Source organism: Semicossyphus pulcher, unplaced genomic scaffold (genome assembly GCF_022749685.1).
Source record: "Semicossyphus pulcher isolate SPU_LCO1_2020_fin unplaced genomic scaffold, fSemPul1.0.p SCAF_16, whole genome shotgun sequence".
In the NCBI taxonomy this organism is placed as follows: Eukaryota; Metazoa; Chordata; class Actinopteri; order Labriformes; family Labridae; genus Semicossyphus; species Semicossyphus pulcher.
Genome location: NW_027211670.1, coordinates 8,008,617 through 8,024,146, shown reverse-complemented (window position 1 = coordinate 8,024,146; position 15,530 = coordinate 8,008,617). Strand labels below are relative to the sequence as shown.

At 44.2% G+C, this 15,530-nt stretch overlaps 1 protein-coding gene across 7 annotated transcripts in view; it reads left to right on the top strand.

The window, feature by feature from the left end:
* The window catches only part of mrtfab (myocardin related transcription factor Ab), a 50,771-nt gene that overhangs the window by 1,978 nt on the left and 33,263 nt on the right, over positions 1–15,530 (top strand). For 5 of the 7 annotated variants that reach the window (XM_069664029.1, XM_069664034.1, XM_069664030.1 and 2 more), the window contains exon 3: positions 4,928–5,113. In XM_069664029.1, coding sequence (XP_069520130.1) covers positions 4,942–5,113 — 172 coding nt within the window. In that variant the 5' untranslated portion in view covers positions 4,928–4,941. The other 2 variants (XM_069664036.1, XM_069664035.1) reach the window with 2 other exon arrangements.

Genomic DNA, 15,530 nt, shown 5'->3' with positions numbered 1-15,530 from the left:
CACGCTGCCTTTGTTTATATTTTCCAGGGCAAAAATTTGAAGTGACTGATATCACTGTTAAAGAAAGCAGGATGAGATTTTGTGTAAAAATCCAACACTTAAGCATATACAGGACAAAATCAGCAAAAAGATAAGAGGTATGGCTTTGTCCACAGGGGGCGCCAACATCAACACAAACCAAATGTTCCTCACAGCAGCTTTAAAGTCGATCACAGGGAGGTATGGCTAGATATTAAACCCCAGCACATGTGTATTATCACATTAAATGTCCTGTATGTATCGGTTTGGTCTCAGAAAACTGCTAAGAGATAGTTACATCCCTTTTAAGTCATAATTTTGCCATTTTCTAAAATATATTTTTAAGGGATACATTTTTGTATGACTGTAATATTTGACATTTAAACTCTGTTTTTTTAAATACAAAAACAGTTTTGTTATAAAAATCTTGTTAATTTGTAAAGTTTAAAGGAGTAATCAGCCCCTGGAAAAAGCCACTGTCAGTCAAAGCTGGTGTTCTCTGTAATCGATAGAAGCAATAATATTTGAAATTGGCGCCATAGCTGTGGAGAAAGTTGTACAAACAGCTCGTGGTTTCGCCCATTCTACATTCCTACAACACCCAGCATGCATTGCGCCCCTCCCTCTGAAAGGAACAGCCTAGCGAGAGATGCTGGAATAAAATACTACCTTTTTCGCTGCAGGTGATGGCTCAGAGCGGTGGTGATTGTCTAATAAATCTTCAGGTCTGCAGTCTACATTTCAAACCTGACGATTTTGAATGAGACATGACATCAAAGGCAGGAGTCTTGGATTGAGGAAGGGTAGTTTAGCAAGCTCCCTGGCCTCCACCAGATGACATGTTTTATGTAGTCTGGCGGAGGTTTTCCACAGAAACGGATGGCATCCTCAGAGCAAAATTGCATTTTTTCCTACCATAATGGCATTAGCTCCACATAATAGCATGATGGGACCGAGGTTGAAAATTGGCGAACTGGCCCTTTAAATGATACTAGAGGCCAGAGACGACTGAAATCTTGCTTCTTCATTCTGTTTCTTGAAATACATCATTTAGGAAGTAGGCCTAATCGCCTGTATTCTGAAAGGTCTGCATGTATTATACTTCTTTTTTAATGTAAAAAAACTACTTCTTTTTTTACTAACAAGCACTGCAGAACATCCTCAATGCTGAGATTTGACATAATAAAATCTGCAGACATCCTGAGAGCAGCCAGCGACATCAAGAGTACATTTAGTGGGTCATGTGGTTAGTGTGCCGCTATTCAGACGTGTGTGCGCTGGCATTTGATTGTGAGAGAGCAGAGTGACATCTCAGACAACACTGCCTCATTGTTTTCAGGCCCGCTGTGCCGCAAACACAGAATCCCCATCAGAACCCCTCGGCTAGAAAACACACATTTGCAGAGAGAGCAGGAGAGAGAGAGATCAACAACACACAACGCAGCAGCGGGCCCGCCTCTGTAAACAACCATCGGTGATGTGCTTCCCTACACACTGGGCCTTTAGGAGTGTTTCATAAAGGAAGAGAACCAGTTACACCGGGCTCAGTCCAGTAAATCAGGAAATTCTGTTCCATCTGTGTGTTAGAGGTGTTTAATAAATGTGAACCGAGTTACAATGAAAACAAATCCTTCAGACCGGTGTAATCTCAGACACGTTTGTGTTCAGGCTTAGCTTCACGCAGCTTAACCAGTTTGTATTACAAATGTACGTGCCAGTCTGAAACACAATGTTCCTCCCCAGCTGTCACTCATTAATGCTGCTCTGTGTACGTAAATCTGTGTCAAACTGCTACACATGCTGCATGTCAGTGTCATATTAATGTTATGTAAACAGGGCGGGCTGATAATTTACATATTAGAAGATATCACATCTCTTAATTTGCTATTGTGTTAACAATTTCCTTCCCTGAAAAATGAGGCCTTTTTTTTTTTTTTTTTTTACATCATCTGATTCAAGATTTTGACATGAAGAGCAAAAAGTGTCGATTATAAAATTGTAGATGGCTGAATTCCATTTAGCTGCTTTGGCTGCAGGTCCTGGTCTTGTGCACGCTGCTTCTCTGTCTGGGCTTACTGGAACACCTGGCTTGATACAGTCTTGAAAAACCAAACATTTTTCTCAATGTGCAGTTTATTGCTTCGAGCATCAGTGTGACCTTATACATGTTTATCAGATAGCTCGATCAGAAGACATGGGTAATGAGTTCACTGGAAGGCTGTTATGTAACTTGTTCAAATAAAGTAACATAATCTAAACAGGTTTAGATTTTTATCTTATACACATTACATTGGATTTAGCCGCCATTTTTGTTGCCTAATAGTGTAATTCATGTCGGATCTTAAACAATTACATTAGTTTATGGTACAAGGAAATATACTAGAGATAGACCGATATGGTTTTTTCAGGGTCGATACCGATACCGATTATTAGTAGTCAAGGAGGCCGATAACAGATATTTGGAGCCGATATTCATTTGCAGTAAAAGTTAAAATATTGGCGTCAAAATTTTGAATAATACAAACTCCAACACTTAACTTTGTTTGAATGCCTTTAAGCATATGTTTATCAAACAAACAAACAAAAAGTGCAGGGAGTTCCCAGGGTCAGCAGCATTTCTTATAAAGTTAACTGAAAATTTAAATAAATAAATAACTTCCTGAAGTTTTATAAAGTAAATAAAACAAAGTTAAATAAAATTTGCTAAGAAATGAGCTCTTATCGGCCGTCAGATTAAAATTTTTTTAAAAATTTTAAAAAAGGCCGATGCCGATATGCGTATATCGGCGCTGATAATCGGCCCGGCCTATCCCTAAAATATACATCATGAATACAGTTGGTCTTGGGCCGAGAATAACATGTTTACAAGGCAAGGCAGGTTCATTTGTTTTGCATCTTCCGTACACAAGGTCATTCAAAGTGCTTTACAGGGGCATTCAAATCAAACCCAGAGGTGGAAGGCATTCAAACAAAAGGCTGCTCAACCATGTATGGTTTTGATCCAGGGAGTCCTGGATTAACCTGTGCGGTCTGCCTCATAGGGTACAAGTATAGCACAGATATATCTGGAGTGGACAAAATACTTTTTTAAAGATTATTGGCTCTTGCCTTTATTTGACAGGACAGCTGAAGAGAGACAGGAAATGCGAGGAGGAGAGAGTGGGGGATCACATGCACCAAATGATCGGCAGGCCGGGAGTCGAACCTGCGATTAGTGCGACAAGGACTGTAGCCGCTATTAGGGATGGACCGATTATCGGCTGGGCCGATATTCTGCATTTTGACACATATCGGCATCGGCCTTTTTTTTTTTTTTTTTTAATAAATCTGACGGCCGATAAGAGTTCATTTCTTTGCAAATTTTATTTAACTTTGTTTTTTTTACTTTATAAAACTTCAGGAAGTTATTTATTTATTTATTTAAATTTTCAGTTAACTTTATAAGAGATGCTGCTGACCCTGGGAACTCCCTGCGCTTTTTGTTTGTTTGTTTAATAAACATATGCTTAAAGGCATTTAAACAAAGTTAAGTGTTGGAGTTTGTATTATTCAAAATTCTGACGCCAATATTTTAACATTTACTGCAAATGAATATCAGCTCCAAATATCGGTTATCGGCCTCCTTGACTACTAATAATCGGTTTTGGTATCGGCCCTGAAAAAACCATATCGGTCTATCTCTAGCCGCTATACATGGGGTCGCTGCTCTACCAACTGAGCTAAACCAGCGAAAACTCCAAAAGGAGTTTGAGGAATTAGTAATCTACACTTTGACACACAAGAAGCAAGTGCAGGGATTTAAGGAACCGTGTAAGGTGCTGCAACTTGTTGTGTGTGTGTGAACTTTTTTTTTAAGTCCTGTGAACGCACCATTACAGTAAACTAGCCTGGTAATAAGGAAATGCAACTTTTTTCTGTATTTTGTTTGCACAGAGATCAGTTTATTCTTGCTTTGATTTTTAGCAGGCTTATAGGCTGGTGGTCCTATAGTCTGCTCCCAGCGGCAGGTGTGCAGCAGTGGTTTTGTAATTTTCCTTCAATATTTGAGTCTTTATATACGTGTAATTATGCTTATGTGTGACCATCAAAATCTAAACCCTTTCTGTAGGCTTCACTCTTAATGCTTGATTGGTTGTGTGGTACCTGGTTACAGTCTGGTTAAGCTTTGACTCACTCGAGTGGAGCTTGAAACCCAACATTAACTCTTCCCTAAAGGGGAAATATGTCTTGCAGCCAGATGAACACACACAGACTTTTACAGCTTCCTTTATGATTAACCTCCAGCTGTGCGGCTAACTTGTTAGATGGCTTTAACGTATATAAATCGCTCTGCGCTTGTTAAGAGGTAAAACAAAATCCATAAACAGAGTTCAGACTTTCTAAAGCAGCGGCCACAGCAACAGTTGTAAAAGCTCAAACATGCAAATTCTTCCCTGATGGCTGATTTAATCCCCGAGCCTACAGCGCTGCATTCTTCCTCTCTCCCTGTTGTTTGAGTGTGTGAGCGAGGGAGACAGAGAGAGAGAGAGAGACAGACGGAGAGGAGAAGAGACGGCTTAGGTTTCCTGGAACAAACTTTTGACTTGTTGTGGCCTGTAAAAACGCCGCAGGTGCTTTATCTGTATTTTTATCCATGGCTTTGTTTTATTCTCAACTCGGATTGGCCAATAAGGACAAGTTTCCAAATGCACAACACTTAATGATGAGCTTATGAAACAAAGGCTTTAAAGGAGAATGCATTGCACAGGCATCTAACTGAGATCTAAAGTGTCTCTTCACTGATGTTCTAAATTAAATATTGTCATAAAAATTAACGATTCACACCCTGAATTTCATATTTTAGAATCTATTTTCGGTCGCAGCCTTTTGATGACTCATTCAACTATTAACGTCCTATTTTCTGCCACAGGTCTCTCCGTCACCATGGCAGCGCTACACCCACAGAACGGGCATGAGCCGAGTCCTGGCAGCATGGAAGTGGCCGGGACGCCAGGCCTGGCCCCGAGCCCTCAGAGCGAGGCAGTGACCAACGAGCTCCAGGAGCTGTCCCTCCAGCCCGCGCCTGGCGAGATGCCTCTGCAGGAGCGAAAGAACGGTGAGACTCGGCTGCATGATGCACGCTCCACTCGGCTGCTTTCATGCTGCCTTTTGGATCTAAATGGTTTTGGACTGATCGTACACCCAGGCTCGTTTTCACAGTCGTCCAACCATGATGAGTGTGTAGGAGTAAAGGGTCAGGTTATCACAGCCCTGATCACATGGCAGTAGTGTTCAGTGTTTCGCTTGCAAAATAACCTTTTTGCACTTTTTGTATAAAGAGCTTTTAATGTCTTTACATATGGAAATGACAAGTTGTGTACACTTCTGTTTTCAGTCAACACTACTCATCCTTCCTCCTTTTTTAGAGGTCAAACAACATTGTGCTTAACTGCTCATCATCTGGTGAAAAGGAGGACCGACACTCGGCCTGGTTACTTTTCAGCAACGTCAAACCTCCTCTTACAAAAGGGCCTTTCATTCAGTGATAGTTTGTCTCTAAACCACATCAACACAAAACAAAATGAAGCCGTAACGCTCCACTGTGACTTTTCATGTATGTGACCGGGGGCTTTGTCATCAGGTGATATACTACAGTTTTGCAGTTTTGTCTGACTCTTGGCCGCATGTCTTATCTGATTTTGTGAAGGAAGCTACGAAACACAGAAATGTTTCCTGTCCCAGTGCAGCCTGACACTGTTCTTTTAGACGTGTTAAAACTAGGGCTATGATGGTAAATGCATGCACTAACCGCATGCAAACCGCGGTATGTGGCGCCGACCTTAGGGTGGGCCCATTGACCGCTGTCATGCTTATTATTATTATTATTATCATAGACCTCGTGTTTACTCCGTCTCATATGAGACATTTTTACTCTATACTGTGGGCCTGTGCATTAAACAACAAACAAAGCATATACTGGCATGCTTAGACAGCTACACAGACCTACATGTCTGTGTAGCACAAGCCATTATTTAAACAGGGGTCTCTCCCTCTCTCTCTCCCTCTCTCAGTGCAACTGGTAGGGTGTGATGCGCTCACGCAGAGCACAATCAAATTAGTGATTTGTAATAGTGATGGACCGATTAATCGACTGATTAATGACATTTTGACATAATCAGCATCAGCTGATGTCTGCGCTCACAAGGCTGATCAAACAAAATATGTCTGCATACACAAGCGTGGCTGGCTTGAAGCATGCGCTTCACAGAGTCTGCTGCGGGTACTTTCTCTACACAGTCTACACTCACTTCCCATAACAAACCTGCCAGATGTCACATGCATACGTCACACATAAGGCCACCGTTCTTAAAGGGGAAGGGTCCGCCGTTAAACACCTAACTCAATAACAATAACTACGATAATGTTGTTTATTTATTTTTTTGTTTCGTTTTTTTTCGTTCTCTCTTAAGTGCAAAAATAACAAACAAATGCAAAAATAAGCAACAACATGATATCGGCCTCATATATCTGCCATCGGCCGCCCTGCTCTCAAAATATCGGCCATTGAAAAACCCATATCGGGTGACCACTAATTTTTAATTGATCTGTTAGTCTGATATGTCAGCCCTATTTTGCATAAAGGTAATCATGATGGGACAGCAGGCTTGGGCGTTGGTTAACCGCTGAACTGCAAGGGGGCGTTAGCTTATTGCATTTTACATGTCAACATGACGGCTATTTCTTGACAATATGAACAGTTTAGAAATGAATGTTGTTTGTCCTGGCTGCAGGGACAGTTTTTCCTCTGCACTTACAGGAAACGACTCCCCACTGACCTCGCAGGCCAACGCTTTGCTTCCAGCTAACATTTTGCGTGTCACCAAACATCCGTCGCTGAGGTTGCCTATTTCAAATGTAAATTCCTCCAAGCTAAAGAGGAGCGCACGGAGCACACGTTACATAATTTCGAGGTTAAGTGCAAGTGTGAAAAAAAGACTTAAGAGAGAGGCAGAAGTTAAACGTCAGATATGTGAGTGTACGTCTTGTTCCTTTGTCAGCGGAGAGCAGCCTCAGTGCAGAGAGACTCAGATTTAAGTGCCCAGGTGAAACTCTGTGTGTGTGTGTGTGCGTGCAGGGAAGTCTCCAGAAAGAAGGGAGTGATGAAGCCGCTGTGCATAATTGGCTTGCTCCTCCGCGCTGACCTGCTGTTACTCTGGATTAGACTGTGCTGCATGTTTGCTGTGTGGACTCTGTATGCTTTGCGTCTGGACTTAGCTGAGCACTGAGAAAAGTTGGCAGCGTAACACGCTGCAACTTCCTGTGGTTCAAATTATAGTGGGAACTTTGAATTAGCAGAATGTGCTGTTTGTGTCGTCTGCTCATAAAGTCACCAGCACTCAAAGCGCCTTGTTTATTTGTAGTGCCTTTTGAAGGGTGCAACAGAGATGAAGAGTACGGTCCTTTTTGTGTAACCAAAACAGAAGTCTCGCTCTGAAATCTTGTGTGATCAGGACGGAGGAAACGTGAGTTAGAGCTGGAGAGAGATTATTGTGTTGGTGTACAGAAAGCGTAGGTTAGTGCATTTGCTTTACCCTCCTCTGCCTGTTGCCTCTCTCTCTCTCTCTCTCTCCTCGTTCTCTCTTCAATCTCTATGAGCTCTTCGTCTGTATATTCTGGTTGAGATATCATGCAATCAATCTCGCAAACCACGAGATTTCAGAGCGAGACTTCGCCTTGAGCGAGACTTCTGTTTCTGGTTACACAAAAACTTTATCTTACTCTTTAAAAAAAGGATTATCTTTGTCGGGATCATTTCCGTAATGTTGTCGGACACCTGGAGAAACAATCTGAGCCTGTCAGCGGCAAAAACAAGCACTTTTAGTGGAGGTACTTTGATCGGGTGCAATTGCCCCAGGGGATTATGTTGCAGCCACTGCGGCCATATCGCGGCTATCTACTGGACCGATTCCAAAAGTTTTTCTTCCTATGACTCATTTTGACACACAAATTTGTAAAACTAGAAAAAAAATACCGCACTTCTCCTTTAAGTATATTTAACCAACAGGTCTTTGACTCTGGGACCACACATTTAAACATATCACTATGACATATTGGAAATTATGATGGACTTTTTTTCCCCAACCGCTTAGATTGCAGTTTAATCATGCCTCATGTTATTATGCTTCCTCCTAAGCAGCAGACGTCGCAGACATAAACACATGCCTCCTTAAGCCCAAAAACCTGTTTTGCGGTTGTTTCCTGTCGTCTGGTCTGACGACGTCATCGCTTCTAAAAACCTGCACCACAACCGAGACGGAAAAAGATCAAAACACACTTTTTTTCACTTGATTTGGTGCAGCTGGGTTTTGCAGCGCCATGTGAGATTAAAAGCATCTTGCCAACTTTACCAGCTTCTGCTGAACGTCTACTAAACAATGCGGTCGGACTGCATCCTCAGTTTTAACTCGGGGATACATTTACAAACACGTTTCAGCTGTTGGCTTTCAGATCTGTCTGATTACTTGAAATCCCTAAGCCTTGGTCAGATGAGGGAGAGTGTAACTGTTGGTTACAGGCGCACACACACATTGTGTTATTAGAAGAGTAAGCCACATTGGCCATTGTTCCCAGCTGGGCGTTGGCAACCCTGTTTTTCGGAGCCACCGTTGGCTGACCTGCCGTTGATTTGCCAGGAGAAGAAGGTGAGGCAAGGTGGGACCAGTAAATGATTTACCATCTTCAGGGGCGACAGACAATAATACACAATAGCACACAATAAAAGTCAACGGTACAAAAAGGAGGTGAGGCCTTAGCCGGAGTATTTATGGTGCATGAAGAAGATCATTGGTACATGTTTACATCATTTGTGTGACATGCAGTCACAGGATCATGTTTACCTCACAGACACACACAAAGACACACACACTCTCTCACAGCCTCGGGCAACCACTCCCAAATTTTAAACAACCCCTGCTCTTGTTGGCCTGCTCCTCACACACATGATTGTGCGAGGCAGCGGCAGACGTGTCGCTGCAGGCACTGCTGCAGCTAATCTTAACGTGAAGATGCTTTCAGAGCATCGCATGTGACTGCAGGAGCATATCTGCATGCAAGCATGAAACGGAGGGGGAATGCCCACATAGTAAAGCTTATCACGGCTTTATCTCTCGCAGCAGGTTATGCAATGTGTTTATGCACAAGGCTCCTTCCTCTGTCATGGAAGAGCTGAGGAGATTTATTGTTAACAGAGAGAGAGAGAGGTGGCATGTTTTTCAGGCTGAGGATCAGAGGCAGATGTTTAGTTGTCGGCTTGGTCGACGCGCTAAAAAATGCGGTTAAAGTTATTTGCACTTCCTGTCTTCCCAGTCACAAACGTGTATTGTTTGTCGTGCTATGCAAATGTGACTGAGATCATTCAGATGTTTGTGGTGGGAAGCTAGTTTGAGTGGGAGTGTGGGCTGCAGCAGCAGCAGCAGCAGCAGCAGAAGGAGGAGGAGGAGGAGGAGGAAGGGGAAGAAGGGAAGAGGGGGGAGCCGTGTCTGTAATGGCAGTATTGCATAACTTCACACAGAGGGAACAGAAGGAAAGCGAGGGAAAATGGAAAGCAAAAAAAAAGGAGGGGGTGTGTAACTTACACTAGAGGAGGTGAGGCTTGGCACCGGCTCGTTTTTGTTCATTTTTAATTTTTTTAACTTCCAAACCGGCCGACTGAGTGCAGAGGAGTCACCAAAAGTTTTGAAGAAGTTCACAGGAGTAGGCGAGAAACCAGAGGTGTTACCGGGGGAGACTCTGAAACCTTTGGGTGGACCTTGTTGTTATCCGAGGAGCAGCGAGGGACGGACCTACACGCCCTCCCCGGCCGGGGCGTGCACACACTTGTAGTCAGACAGCGAAGAGAAAGGGGGAATGTAAGGTGCTACCTGTGGAGCACACGCTGCCGGTGAGAGGAAAACCTGTTTTAATGTGGCTTTTTTTTTCCTGTCGCTGGAATTGTCCTCCGCCTGCTGCAACTGCTGTGTTTCCCAAACTTTTTCGCTGTGCTTGTGTCCTCGGGAGTATGAGCGGCTAAGTCTGCCGGGGCGGGTGAAGCTTCGCTACAGCATGGTGCAGAAGGATATGACTATCCTGTCAGGTAAAGTCCATTTGAGAACGCTGTCTTCTGCTTTTCATATCTTTGTGTGTGTGTGTGTCGAGCAAATAATGGCAACAAGACAATGAAACGTTACCTGTGAGGTGTACTTTAAGATGAGCTGTGCAGCCTGCAGGTGGGAACTGTTGCATGTCTCATGCTGGGTGTATTGACACTGCAGGCTCAGGTACGGCTGTGCTTAAAGGTGTACTTGTTGTTTCTCTGAGCTGCAGCTCACTTTGAACATCATTTGTCTTGTACACATTACGATCAACCAGAAGTGATAGTATTTAGCGTTAAATGCGGTTAATGTTTAACACAGTTTTATTGGAAACTTTCATTATGCACTGTGAAGTTTACTGCCCCAACAAAGGAAAGCTTGTATTAAGATAAGGATAAACTTTACACAAGAGACAGTGCAGTGTGTTGTGTGGAAATGTTTTACCTCACAGGGTCCCCAGAACAAAAGGGAACACTCAGTGCCAGGTATGCGTTGCGAATGGGGTCGTTTAGGGTTGGAAGGTGCGGTTGGTAAATTCGGCTCCCCCTCCTCCACCCTGCATTAACGCAGCTGTCAACTGTCCGACCAAGGCACCGCTGCTCCCCGAGGACTGAGTGCAGGGCCGGCAGGGCCCCGGGATTCAGACAGCTCTGGATAACAGAGGGAGGAGGAACAGAGAACAAAAGCCCCGGCTCATTCATGGAGCCTGGAGCTTGGAGCGGCGGGGGGAAGTAGGTTAGAGGCATCGCAGACTCTGCTCCAGATTTAGGTGGAAATGACCCACTCCTTTTTCAGTCGGGACAGATTGTTCCAGATCATGACACGGGCTGTGTCTGCTGCTCACGTGCATTGACGAGTGGGGCTTTAATGCGTGCGAGCACTTTCTTCCGAGGCCTGAGCATCGATTTGTAATTGTGCCGCTGTTGCTCGAGAGTCTGCAGGTTTTTGCAGCCAATTCTTCTTGATTTTCGCACCAACAAGAAGTGCAGAGGACTAATCGAAAAATCAAACTGCGTTAGTGTGCGTATTTATTCTTATTAGTGTAAAAATGCGTCTTTGATTCAGGCTATAGATCAAGCTGAGAGGTGAAGAGCTGGGAGACTTCCATCAGTGGGTTTAGGGATTTGGCTGACCTCATCATGCAGACTTGTAAACATACAAAGATAAAGATCATTCCCTCTCCGTCCCCTCCCTTCATAATAACAATAGATGTTGAGGTATCGGCGCTCGGCTCCGCTCCACGGGCACCAGAAACGATCAGTTTGCCAACACAAATTTACAAGTCTAATGTTATCTGGAACTCTTAGCTGCTGGGCAGCGTTTTAAGATCCGATAGCGAGACGTTGCAGCGTGGCCGAGGCTAGCTTAGCCCTGCAGTGATTCAGGGAGCCTGATGGTGCTGTTATGTAACAGATTTGGGAGGCTGCCAGCAGCAGAGGCCCGCAGCTCTCTTGTCAGGCTGAGACGGAGGAGAGAGAGAGAGAGAGGAGCAAGAAAGAGGAGGAATACATGAGGTGAGAAGAATAAAGGAGTGTAGATTTAGAGGAGTAGAGAATTGGAAAATAAGAGCGTAAATGTTCTGTAAGTGTGGATGTAAGGAAGGAAGGAAGGAAGGAAGGAGGTGGGGGTTCTGTTGCAGTCTAATCCAAACACACAGCTGCAGCAAACACAGTCCAGCTGCGTGTCTCCTCCAATCTCTGCCAGCGACTCTAAAGTGGCGTTAGATAATCTGTAGATTCCCGATAAAAGCACTCAAACTGTACAAGACGAATCATCTCATTTAAGATGATAAACAGACGTAAAAGAGGAGTTGCAACATATTATTAAAGATAGGAACTGAGACTCGGCTTTGTTTCTGCTCATGGCATCTCTTTTTCGAGTCCATTTGATTTGAGGATGAATGGATGTTGTTGACGGTGCACATGAAACTGCAGCACAAATCTCAGCTTTCCAGTAACGATTGCATAACCGGCTGAATCTAAACAGCAGGAGACCAAATGTCGGACTTTTTGCTGAATGTAAACAGCTCTCAGTCTAATAAACAGGCACAAACATATTTATGCAACCCTGGCAACTTTTGCGAGAGGGCTTAAATCTTAGAAGTGTCCAGCTCACCACGCACACACCCACAGACTTTTCATGACTCACCAGTAACACACAAGCACACAGAAACACACACACTTCACTGCTCAAGTCACTGCCGGGACCTGGACGTGCACTCACAGGCTTTGGTAGCCTTCCATCCGTTTGCACATTGTGTCCTGACAGCGCGGTATTTCGACAAGCACTAACACCACTCACATCTTTGATTTGTGATCCAGTAAATTCTTGTTGGATAATGAGAAGTGAGCGAGCGCAGCCTCACACACACACACACACACACACACACACACACACATCTGTAGCCTACAGCTACACAAAAGAGATGTATCAGCTTCGTAGGTCTGCTCGTAGCAACAGGAACACGGTGCCTGCCTGCACACCCACAGGTACAAGCCCACTCATGTAGATCGCTGATCTTTAAAGACACACACACCAACGAGCATACACAGTATCTTATAGCATTCATTCCTCCAGGGCACGCAAGCTGGGAGCAGTCTTAATAATGCCATATGGAGCTGCTGAGCATGCACTTGCACATTACATCATACCTGCATTCATAGATATCAGACTTTAGACATTTTCGCACTTAAGTTCATATGTTCACATACATGACGCCTGAGCTACACTGCCTACATCTGCCTGTGCGTGACAGCTACCTCGCTGGTCTGCTATGGTTGGCGTGTGGTGTCCACACAGACAGCACTGCTGCCGGGCAGCAAACCTCTGTTTATCCAGATTGTGGTTTTCTTTGAAAGTGGCTTTGATAGTCACACTTTTATTTCATGTTATTTCAGTTACTTCCGATATATTTCACTAACTCAATCCTTTGTGTATCAGTTTCAGTCATTTGTTTTCATGTCCGTCATTTTTGACAGATATAGACATTAAAGCTGTGGTGGAAATATAATATTGCTGGCATGACGGAAATATGACAACAGAACCTGTCTACATTAGGGCCGTGTGTTGGCAAGAATCTGGCATAATACAGGGGTTTCAATTCAATATACTGCAATATATTGTGAATATATTGCGCCTGATTTTTAAGCCTGTGTTCTTTGTGTTCAAACTGAAGTTTACAACACTGCAGTTCGGAGTTTAAACACAACACAAAACTTTGTCACCCTAAATCTTTGCATGTGAATTATTAATAAAGAAAACCGATGCATCCATCCCTCCATTATCTATACCGCATATCCTGTTCAGGGTCGCAGTGGGCTGGAGCCTATCCCAGCTGTCATTGGGTCGCCACCCTGAGCATGTTGCCAGTCAATCACAGAGCTGACCACATAAGCCCCTTTTACACTGCCAGTTCAAGGTGGGATTACTACGCCTCTGTTACGCCTTGTCTTCTGTGTAAAATGTACGAAGGCGGAATGGTGGGGCGAAGTCATTCAGAGCCGGCATCAGAGGTAGTAAGAGCGCCGTGTGTGTGTATTTGAAGCATGCGCTGTTTGTTTACACCTTGAGCACATTTTGCTTCCGCAACGCCAGAACGCTTTGTAGAAACAAACACTCGGGCGTCACGTGGTCCAATTTAAAATGACAAAGGCTGCATGATGACGGAGCTTCGTTGCGGCGCTGAGGCTGAACCGCAGTGCTGACTCCACACAGAAAGGCCTCCTTCGCCTGAACTGGGATTAAAACTAGGAAACTTCTAGCTGTAAGGCGACAGCGCTAACCACTGCATCACCGCACAGCCAAAACCATGACACTAACTCAGCGTTTTGTGGTGTAGTGTGGACAACACACTACTGTAACATGTTAATCAGATTGGTGTATTCGTTTTCGATCACAGCGGCAGTCTTGCACGGTAGGTCGTGTAATGAGAATGTTCTGGAACACCTTGTTAATAAAGGGTCGCATAAATACTTTAGCACTCTGCATTTAAATGAACCCAACATTATCCAATACAAAGCCTCTGCTTTTAATATGTAGGAACAAGGTGTACTGCTGCACACACACAGAGTTCCTGCTCTCAGGTACAAATCTGGTGCTGTGGTTGTTAGTTGATTTAGTTCGTGTCTCCTGTTCAACTCTCTGCTGTGTTTCTGAATAATAGAAGAGCCATTAGCCTGTGACTCACCTGCTAACACTGAGAGTGTTACACTTAGCGTTAGCTGATGAATGTAGCAAGAGGTCAGTGTCAGCTGACGTGCAGATGCAGAGGCATGTGCGGAGAAGGCAGTCTTTATGTGGCCTGTTTGTGCAATATTCAGGTCACAATTTAAAGTGAGTAGTTTATTATGATGTCAATGTCAGTGTGAGAATCGAGTCTTTCCCACACACAAGCAGGAAACATTGTTCACAGTCAATAGCATCAACAGAGACCCCAGGGACTCAGCTCGGCTCCTGTCTCATCACTTTGTCCCCCTTTTACTCCGAGGACATGGCAACCGGTGTGTGTGTGTGTGTGTGTGTGTGCGCGCGCGCTGTCACAGCAGACTACTGAACACAGCTGCCTGTGCTTGAAACGCTCATCAGGGACTCGTCATAGTCACTCGATACCTCTTCATTCTCATGTTCACATACTCTTGTTGTGCGGGTCTGTGTTGCGCGTTTGTTTTTAGCCTCAGTAATGCTGCTGCTCGGTGACAACAAACCCACTGTCCGAGTTCTGTGTCTGCCTCTGATGTGTTCGCGGTGAGGTAAAATTATTATAGGTGAGGTTATATTTATATTATAATGACAAAGCAAGTGACACACCTTGAGTTTAACTTTATTTGTACTCCAACTTTCATACAAGAGATGAGGCTCAAAGTGCTTCTCAATTGTCCCCAATAAAAGGTCGATGTCTAATAAAAAACCTGCCGTTTCGGACGCTGAACTAAATTAACCGCCAGGCTTTTATGAGATGTTAAATACAGTCACAGAAAGACGAGAGGCAGGAAGAAGACGCCCATAAAACCCCAAACAGCAAACTGAAGCAAAGCCAGAACACACACACACACACACACACACACACAGTATCAGACTCCCCCCTGCTCATCTGCTGCGCACATGCCGTCACCCTCGCTTCAACTCTGCAGACTTTATTCCTCTTTTCTCTCCGCCGTGCTAATTGGCTTCCCTCGCCCGCCTCTCTGAGTCTGCCCTGGAGTCTGTTGTTGTAAACGGGATTGGAAAACAGTTGTAAAAAGAGGAGAGAAAGCCGTGTTTCCTCTGTAAGTAGGGCACGAGGTTAGGGGGTTCGCTACAATAAAAATGATTTTCAGATGTTGGAGTTATGTAACAGTCTGCTACAAAGCCGTCATCGCTGGGCAGGGAACACCCCTCTCTCTCTCTCCGGCTCTGCCGCTCTGT